Source organism: Hyalella azteca, unplaced genomic scaffold, assembly GCF_000764305.2.
Source record: "Hyalella azteca isolate HAZT.00-mixed unplaced genomic scaffold, Hazt_2.0.2 contig8774, whole genome shotgun sequence".
Classification (NCBI taxonomy): domain Eukaryota; kingdom Metazoa; phylum Arthropoda; class Malacostraca; order Amphipoda; family Hyalellidae; genus Hyalella; species Hyalella azteca.
Genome location: NW_025938859.1, coordinates 992,694 through 1,003,441, shown reverse-complemented (window position 1 = coordinate 1,003,441; position 10,748 = coordinate 992,694). Strand labels below are relative to the sequence as shown.

The window sequence follows — 10,748 nt, the reverse complement described above, 5'->3', positions numbered from 1 at the left end:
AGATGTGTATAAGAGACAACTAGTAACAGGATCTGGTAACTAGTAACAGGATCTGGCAACTAGTAACAGGATCTGGCAACTAATAACAGGATCTGGCAACTAATAACAGGATCTGTTAACTAATAACAGGATCTGGCAACTAGTAACAGGATCTGGCAACTAATAACAGGATCTGTTAACTAATAACAGGATCTGGCAACTAGTAACAGGATCTGGCAACTAGTAACAGGATCTGGCAACTAGTGACAGGATCTGGCAACTAACAACAGGATCTGGCAACTAATAACAGGATCTGGCAAGTAATAACAGGATCTGGCAACTAGTAACAGGATCTGGTAACTAGTAACAGGATCTCGTAACTAGTAACCAGGATCCGGTGACTATCAACCACTGGTTAATTGTGACCAGATCGTTGGATCACCAGCAAGAAGTGGACCATTAATAAATAATGACCAATATAAATAAGGACCAATAATAAATAATTAAATTGCTACCATTAATAAATAATGAATTGATGTTGAAACGACGTTACAATCAACGTTAATTCAAAGTCAAATAATTGGTAGGTCAAGTTATTCATTTATACTCACTTTGTTCTCCATGTTTTAGGCAACAACAAACTCAGTTCACCAGCGGGCAGACGAGAGGACGCGACACCGAATGGGTCAGGAACAGACTGAACTGCAGGCCACCGAGGCTCTACAAGAAAATTACAACTCGGGTCATAGGCCTAAAATCGGTTCATACTAGGCCTATGGCATGGATCGTTCATACAAAACGTTTGATAGCTCCACGTGTAATTTTGAAAAGGTAGAATTTTTGTGAAAAATTCTATACTAAAAAAAATTATTTCGTGCTCTATCGGTATCAATGAAGACTTATCTTCATACATTCAAACTTGAACTTTTAATACAAACTTTGTTCCACGTGCACGGTGGAACACGTCATTCAAACTTCGAACTTTGACAACCACGTGTACGTCGGAACACGTCATTCAAACTTGAACTTTGAGAACCACGTGTACGGTGGAATACGTCATTCAAACTTCGAACTTTGAGAACCACGTGCACGGTGGAACATGTCATTCAAACTTCGAACTTTGAGAACCACGTGTACGGAATACGTCATTCAAACTTCGAACTTTGAGAACCACGTGCACGGTGGAACATGTCATTCAAACTTCGAACTTTGAGAACCACGTGTACGGTGGAACACGTCATTCAAACTTCGAACTTTGAGAACCACGTGTACGGTGGAACACGTCATTCAAACTTCGAGTTAATTTTGGTTCAAGAGCTGCCTTTGAATTTTTCTGTGATGAAACATTAGATATCAGACGAATACTAAATCACTATCATTTCTTATTTTCGCAAAATTAATTGCTTCATTATAAATCACTATCATGGATGCTACAGCGGAGTAAGGACAAGATTACCTTAAACTCGTTATACTTTATTCAACATGCAACACTATTCTTTATTATTACAAATATTTCACATCTAATAATATCCAGCGTAACTAACCCTATGTATTTCAGATCTGGTTAGAAACGAGACATTTTCACACATTTTATTTACAATTTGATAAACTATTATCAGACACGACAAGAAATAAAGTTCAATTAATATTATTCACAGTTCCTACCCTAACGTCTGTGCTCTAAAGTTATTCAAGTAAAGGCGACCACGTGCGAGGATCTGGCCAGCCTGAAGGCGTGTGAATGTTAGCAGTCACAAAACTCTCGATTGTGATTTAGTATAGTATAGTATAGTATAGTATCTTCGGAATGAAATAAATAGGCCTGGATAGGCCTGTCGCCGATTCTTGTACTTTTCTTGACTAGACTGGCCATACGGACGGAAGATATCAGTTGTTCCGTAGTTCGTTGCAACCGTGTCTTCTCATGCTGTAAGCTTGCTGTTCATTGTTCTTGCAACGAGACGATAGTGATTTAACTCAACCTACCCTGCAAGTTCGATCTTAGCAATTATATTTCATTTTTCAAGTAGCCGCTATTCATGCATGCGAGATACTTTTATTACATTGACATCTAACCAACAGATATCATAATTGTTAATTAATGTGAAGATGAACTAACAAATTTAGATATATTCAGTACAACGTCACTCAAACATGGCACTTGGAGAACCACGCGGTAGAAGACGTAATTCAAGAGTATCTCAATATATTTATTTGTATTCAAGACAAGGTTTGTGGTTCATCGCATCAGAAATTGAGGCGTGGTCAAGGTAATTATTTATATTTAACAAGATACGAACTTTAGAGGAGAAATCGAAGCACGACAAAGATCGGTCTAGGTGTCGGAAAAATTTACGCCCGGACTGGCGGCCGGTCTCACGGCCAATCTCATAATTCAGTGACCAAGGAATATCTCCCAAACTAATGAACGTAGCTCGATGAAAATTGGTACACGTATTCATTAGGACCTAACGGTTATGTTTAGCTCGTGAAAATTTTTTCCATTTCACCTTCATTCGTGAGTTATAGACAGAGCTGGGCAGCGCTACTCTGAAATGTAGCGGCGCTACCGCTACATGCTTTAAATGTAGCGGGCGCTACCGCTACCGCTACACCCACTAGATTGTAGCGGGCGCTACCGCTACCGCTACACCCACTAGATTGTAGCGAGCGCTACCGCTACCGCTACAGTAAAATGTAGCGCCGCTACATTAGCCGCTACAATGGCCTAAATTATTGGAAATCTCTAAATATTTATTATTCTGCTATTGGGATTTACTCATAAACATTTAATGATAATAAAGGATTTTCAAAACATATCAATGCAACTTTATTGCAATTACCCTACTGAACTAGTACGGGTTAGATACAGTAAATAAAAATTAGTTATTTTTATGTTTTACCTTCCCTACATGGATGTGTACTTTAATCTACCAATCTAAAAAATTATCCACGTATACATATAAGAAATCAGTCCTTTATTTGTATATATATGTGAATTATTTTTGAGATTGGTAGATTAAAGTAGACATCCATGTTGGGAAGGTGAAACATAAAAATAACCGTGTAAAAATAACTGTAAGCAAACTGAAACATGAAAAAATATCTGTAAGTGGTAACAGGTAACAACTTAACAAGTAACAACTAACATGACACTAGTAACAGGCTGAGGTTGACAACATTACACCGAAATCTTTCGTACAGTTTTATTCTGTAATTTATATTATGTATGTATCAAGCTGGTTTTTAAATAATATTTAATACCATTAAGTAAAATCTAAAGGCCTTATCTATAAATGTAGCGGTAGCGCTGTAGCGGCAAAACCTCGTATCGGTACTTAAATATGTAGCGGGCGCTACCGCTACAATTGCTTAAATGCAGCGCCGCTACCGCTACTGAAAATGTAGCGGCCGCTATTAGCGGCCGTTACATGTAGCGCGCTACTGCCCACCTCTGCTAACGTGTACTCGGAGATCTTCTTAATTTTTAGCCTATCTAGCAAACATGATTCCATATTTTCAGTTTGCTGAGCATAACTTCGTCCATTGTGTGCCAAGATTACGTATTGTTGCCTGTCAATTTTTTAATATTATTATGTTGTACCTGCCTTTGTATTATATGAGGCCTCTTCTTGTCCATCAGATGGGTTAGATATGTATAATCATTAGTGCCAGAACTTAAATATTGATCGTGGACATGATTCGGCATCTGCCCCGGCCTCTACCACCGAAACAGAGTATCATGGCTGGCAGCGCTTCGCTCGCCTCTGGTCAACTTCATTCCCCGTCCTTTGCGATTTTATAACTGTTTGGATTAGTGAATGAATTGTAATTTGTCTATGGTGGCAGAATTAGTCATTTTTCCTGAATCATTCATTTTTTGTGCCACTTCCTTAGATGATGTATGATTAGTCTAACTGTTTATGTCTGATGTATTCAATAAAATATATCACTAATGTCTTATTTCACTTCCACGGAAAGTCATCACTCCTAACCCGGCAAAACTAAGTTTATGACAGGAAAATTATTTGTTTGTTGCACGCTTTCCCGCAATAACACTTCAACAGACTGCAAATAATGGCAGCAATAATAGCCCTAAACCTAAACAGATCAAATGGATTTCACTGCACTGTGGATTTCACTGTAAAGTTTTTGATGAAGCACAAGAACTTTACTCCTTTTTCATTTACTGCTTCAATTCAGCCTTTCCTGCAGCCATCCAATGAGCTTCTCGTCCACTTAGCTGCTTCATCTTCATTCCCTGAAAATGTTCGGCGATGAGCGACACCCGTCGCCTGATTTTACAAACCTCTCATTTGGAGAAATTTTATGTCGAGTTTACCATATTGATTTACCAGTTATTGGACAGCTCGAGAAATGGATATCCAAATAAGTTTGGAAAACTAATGTTTATACATAGTTAATAAAAGACATGACAAATTTACATTTTATTAACTACCGTTGGGTTAATTTAGGCGTTGGTCGTGCGTGGCCTGGGGTACAGACAAATCGGGCAGTTTGCGTGGCCTGGGGCGTAGACAAAACGGACGGTCTACGTGGCCCTCGGGCGCAGATAAGTCGGGCAGTTCGCAATTACACTTCCTCACTCCTCGGGTCTGATCGACGAATATTCACTCCCTGTAACCGATACATATTATTGCCATCGCTATAGCGTTTTTCATCCTCCTTATAAATGGTCAGGTGTACTTGAAAAAAACTTGCGTCTTTTTGATCATGGCTTGCAGTTGTTTGAATTTTTCCCTTGGGAGCGTTTCACCGAAAGCTCCTAAAATATACTTTAGGTCACAGGCGGGTTTCTGTGCTATAGCAATGGGAGATAGGGGATTCTCGACGAACACCGCCACTGTCAAGGAAGTAAATCGTCCTTGGCAGCGACGTAAGAGTTCAAAAATTTCCTTTTCGTACGATAATGAATGAAGTAAGAACCGGGCTTCTTCATTTGTATCAAACTCACAGAGAAGAGATACTAAAATATCCTCACTACTGCGCTGTGTGCTGGGAGCACTTCCAGCGTTATCATTTTCACTGCTTTCTTGGGAGTCTTCGACGAATTTTCCTTCGATGTAAATAGGTGTAGGAGCGATATCATGACCCCATACAAGCACACACGTCTCGATGATTTCTATCATCGGGCACATGCGGATGATGTCCCCAAGTAACTTCGCTCTAATGGTGGCGTCGGGCATCCTGAGTTCCACCAGATTTGGGCAATATCTCAGTACCCTCTTCGCCATGCGTCCCAGGGGCGCCACCCCCATATTTGTACCCAAGTCAATTATTTGTACCCAAGTCAATTATTGAGAGACCAGGATACAGCAACTAGTAACAGGATCTGGTAACTAGTAACAGGATCTGGTAACTAGTCACAGGATCTGGTAACTAGTAACAGGATCTGGTAACTTAGTAACAGGATCTCTCAGGATCTGGTAACTAGTAACAAGATCTGGTAACCAGTAACAGGATCTGGTAACTAGTAACCAAGATCCGGTAACTAGTAACCAGGATCTGGTAACTAGTAACCAGGATCCGGTAACTAGTAACCAATATCCGCTAACTAGTAACCAAGATCCAGTAACTAGTAACCGAGATCCGGTAACTAGTAACAGGATCTGGTAACTAGTAACCGGGATCTGGTAACTAGTAACCGGGTTCTGGTAACTAGTAACAGGATCTGGTAGCTAGGAACCAATATCCGGCGACTGGCAATCAAGATTCGGAAACTAGTAATAATAGGATCCGGTAACTAGTAACCAGGATCCGGTGACTATCATACACCGGTTACTAGTGACCAGATCGTTGGATCACCAGCAAGAAGTGGGCCACTACCAATTGGATGGTCTGGTTCTACCTTCAAAAAGTAATAGAGAAATTGTTTAAACTTGAGTGAAAACAAGGATTTCTTATCCTTAGTTAACTTAAATTATTCACCATGAATAAGGATGAGAAAACTCCAAGAAAAGTCGAGTTTTCTTCATCATAAACAAGTTGCGAAGACCGGCTTCATAATCAGTTGAAAAATTTATAGAACAAAGTAAAAATCCCTAGGAAAGGACAAATTTACAGGAAGGGAATTACAACTTAAGGAAAGATAAAACACTTCAGGAACGTAAAACTAATCAATTAAATTAAGAGCGGACAAAAACTTTAGGAGTCGGTAAGGCAAGGTTTCCATACAGAAATGTGCAGGGATTTCAAAATTAGCCACTGATTTTGGAAGTGCAAAAAATATGCAACTTTTTCGAAAAAAATAAGGAATCATTTGGTGCTTTTTTTATTTTACGAGCAAGGGGCTGATAACATGAGTGTAATTATGGTTCATCAAGTAATTCATTTGTACTCATGACGTTCAAATAACGTCGATTATGCGTTGATATGTTGAAATAACGTTGATTAAGAGTTGATTTCGTTTAATAAACGCTGATTAGGTATTGATGTTGAAACGACGTTACAATCAACGTTAATTCAAAGTCAAATAATTGGTAGGTCAAGTTATTCATTTATACTCACTTTGTTCTCCATGTTTTAGGCAATAACAAACTCAGTTCACCAGCGGGCAGACGAGAGGACGCGACACCGAATGGGTCAGGAACAAACTGAACTGCAGGCCGCCGAGGCTCTACAAGAAAATTACAACTCGGGTCATAGGCCTAAAATCGGTTCATACTAGGCCTATGGCATGGATCGTTCATACAAAACGTTTGATAGCTCCACGTGTCATTTTAAAATGGTACAACTATACGCTGACAACTTTCAGAACCACGTGTACGGTGGAACACGGCATTCAAACTTGAACTTTGAGAACCACGTGAACGGCGGAACACGTCATTCAAATTTGAACTCTGAGAACCACGTGCACGGCGGAACACGTCATCCAAACTTCGAACTTTGGAACCACTTGCACGGCGGAACACGTCATCCAAACTTCGAACTTTGAGAACCACGTGCGCGGCGGAACACGTCATCCAAACTTCGAACTTTGAGAACCACGTGTCCGGTGGAACACGTCATTCATTTTCAAATTAATTTTGGCTCATGAGCTGCCTCAAAATTTGTCTGTGATGAATATTAGATATCAGACGAATGCTAAATCAATATCATTCCTTATTTTTGCAAAATTAATTGCATTATTATAAATCACTATCATTGATGCTACAGCGTAGTACGGACAAGATTGCCTTTTACTCGTTTACCTCTATTCAACATTCAACACTATTCTTTATTATTACAGAAATTTTACATCCAATAATGTATTAATATTCAGCATAACTAACCTTATGCATTTCAGATCTCGTTTGAAACGAAACATTATCACACATTTTATTTACAATTTGATAAACTATTATAGGAGACGACATGAAATAAAGCTCAATTAATCTTATTCACAGTTCTTACCCCAACTTCTGTGCTCTAAAGTTATTCAAGTAAAGGCGACCACGTGCGAGGATCTGGCCAGCCTGACGGCGTCGAAATGGGTGGATAGCTAGAGGTCAGCATAGCCCAAGTTCACAGTGCGATTCGTATACCTTAACGCAGAGTAACACAGCCGGGAATCTTCACGGCTTTCGACACATAGCGCCCACCACAACAGCGCAGTTCAGTCACAGGCCGGAGTGCATACAGACCGGAGCACAACTGGCCGGAGCGCAACAGGCCCTACCGCAACAGCTACTCCTGACCTAACCTAACCCAACCTGCGCCGCCTGTTGCGGTAGGGCCTGTTGCGCTTCGGCCAGTTGGGCTCCGGCGCTGTGGAACAGTGGCTGTGTTGTGCAAAGCGGATTTACTGTTAGCCGAAGTTACCCACAGCTCATTGGTCTAAGGCTATGTGAAGATATTGCATGCTGATGGATGGCGTTGGGCCCAGGGCCTGTTTACGAGTCAATTTTGTTACCCACGGCTGCGCTCCCGTGGAAATGTTAGCAGTCACAAAACTCGCGATTGTTATTTAACTCAAACTAATCCGCAAGTTCGATCTTAGAAATTCTATTTCATTTTTAAAGTAGCCACTATTCATGCATGCGAGATACTATTATTACATTGAGATCTAAACTGAAGATATCATAATTTTTAATTAATGTGAGGATGAAATAATACATTCTGAAACATTCAGTACAACGTCACTCAAACATGTGACTTGGAGAACCACGTGGTAGATATAATACTTAATTCAAGAGTAACTATATATATTTGTTTGTATTCATGACAAGGTTTTTGGTTCATCGCTTCAGAAATTGAGGCGTGCTTAAGTTCGTTTCTTTTTATGTTTATGAAACGAACTTGAGAGGAGAATTCGAAGAACGACAGAGTTCTGTCTGATACCTATCGTGACAGCACGTGGATATTTTGAAAAAGAATCTTTTGAATTTAAATACGATACGAATGGACGTACAACACTATGGAAATGAACGTTAACTACGGCTTAAATTAAGCCTATAGAATGGACATAAACTACGGCTTGAATAAACGTAAACTACGGCTTGAAAAAGTGAAATAGGCTTGAATGGACGTAAACTACGGCTTAAAGGATCGTAAACTACGGCTTTAATGATCTTAAACGACGGCTTGGATGGACATAAATTAACTATAAAAACTACGGCCTTGTAATTTATTGTAAACTACAGCTTGGCCTACATTCGTGTAAAGCAAGTAGCTATGAGCCTGATGCAGTAGATCATGAGCCTGATTGAATTCACGACAGTGATAGACAATTATAATCGGTTTCAGAATCAAAGTTCAATTCTCTAATTATTGTATTGTATACTGATATATATTTTGTATTAACTGTGTCTTTACTATGTTTATTATGTATTCTGTAGGCGCACTGTATTTACTTGATCTGCACAACACCTATTGTGTTCCTGAATTTGTATTTTATATGATTCATTGTGAATTTGATCCTAAAATCTAGCTTCGTTTTTCCTCCACCCATCCTCACTCTTCACCCCTCTCTCCCCATCATCCCCCCTCCCGATGAATGTAATGCATTCCTACATCGCGGAAGCTCAAAACTTTGAGACGAATCCATGCCGTCCGCACGAGAAAGTGATCCGCGGTGACAGTACTCAGCCGTGACTGCACTGCACCATCCAAAACTGTGCCGTGACTGTACGGTGCCGTGACTGTACTAAGCCATTCCATACTCTGACGTGACTGTACTGGGTCATTCTATTCTATACCGTGACTATGCTAAGCCGTAACTTTACCTATGCCGTGACTGTGCCGTGAGAGGTAACGCTTTTGATAAACTTGACCACGAAGTTCTCTTCAGAAAGCTGAGGCAGCTCTTGGTATAAGGAGAGTTGTTGACGCAGATACAAAACTTTTTGCATAACATTTCTTAGATGTCATGTTTGAAGACTTAAAATCAAACGAGACGAGGACGTTTGGAAGTGCAGTACAAAGTTCTGCACATATATTAATTCTCTACCTCATCCACCGCGCAGACACTCATGTGCGACAAAGCCATGCATTTACATCGAAATTTACATCAGCTGACGACGCAAGAGTGCTGTCGGCTGGACGACCTGAAGTGACGACTGCGAGAGTTTGACGGAAAGCTTGCCCTAAATATACGACAGTGCTGAAGTGAATACTATGCATTCAACGGTACCAAGCAAGAATTATTAAAATACAGAGTTGTTAAATATGTTGGGATGAATCAATGCTACCCGGGTATCGGACGATACAGTAATTGAAATGTAAGTAGTTCGGATCTTTTGAATTACGATCAGTAAGGTCGGGTTAACACAATACTGCTGGGCACGTGCCAGGCATATGCCAGTCACGGTCCAGTCCTATATTCTTTAATGCATTTCTATAGAAACATTAACACCAGCCATGCAAGGCATCCGCCAGGCCCATGGTGTGAATGCTTCTATGGAAATACAGTAATGTATATATGAGTAATATGACGGGACCGTGACAGGCATATACCTGGCACATGCCTAGCAGTATGGTGTGTATCAGGCCTACAAGGGTGCATGTGACTAGCGTTTCGAACAGAACGCATCAAGAATCAACGAGATGCGGGAGCTGAGATATCTGAAACTACTTACTACTGCATGGAGTGGAAAAGTTAAAGCATTGTCGTCCAGTACACGCGAAAGTTGAAAACGAAACAGGCCCCGAACTTCGAGAACAAGGCCTTCATGAATGTGACCTATAACGTTGAGAGAATTGGAGACTGTGCAGCGTACCCACAATCAACGGCAGAGCAGCGGTCAGTCTCTGCGGCAGTGAAACTTTGCTGAGGCGCGACGAAGGTTCTTCAGTGCCTTGATGACGCCAAATCTGAGAGGATGCAAATTTTAGTTTGCTTTTGAAAGTAAACTAAAATTTAATATAAATAAAAATTTTATATAAATAAAAATTTAATATAAATAAAAATTTAATATAAATAAAAAAGACGATTGGATGCGTTAGTTAGAACGATCCCTGACTATCCATCGATGATCCCTGATCACTTCTCTGTGCAGAGCAGGAAGTACAGTAAAGCATATTGCTTGCTTGCACACGCGCAACTGAAGGCAGACTCGCGGTAGTTACGCTTGACTTCTCTTCGATACTTCGATGCTTCATTGTGACTGTGGTGTGACTGTGATGTGACTGTGATGTGACTGTGATGTGACTGTGATGTGACTGTGATGTGACTGTGATGTGACTGTGGTGTGACTGTGGTGTGACTGTGGTGTGACTGTGATGTGACTGTGATGTGACTGTGATGTGACTGTGGTGTGACTGTGATGTGA

General features: G+C 40.4%; 1 protein-coding gene across 1 annotated transcript in view; it reads right to left on the bottom strand.

Moving 5' to 3' along the window:
• The window catches only part of LOC108676678, a gene marked incomplete at its 5' end in the record, with an annotated part of 7,126 nt that extends 1,869 nt beyond the window's left edge, over positions 1 to 5,257 (bottom strand). Inside the window, 1 exon segment of the mRNA XM_018164797.2 lies at positions 5,161 to 5,257. Coding sequence (XP_018020286.2) covers positions 5,161 to 5,234 — 74 coding nt within the window.
• Positions 5,258 to 10,748: the final 5,491 nt, after the last annotated feature.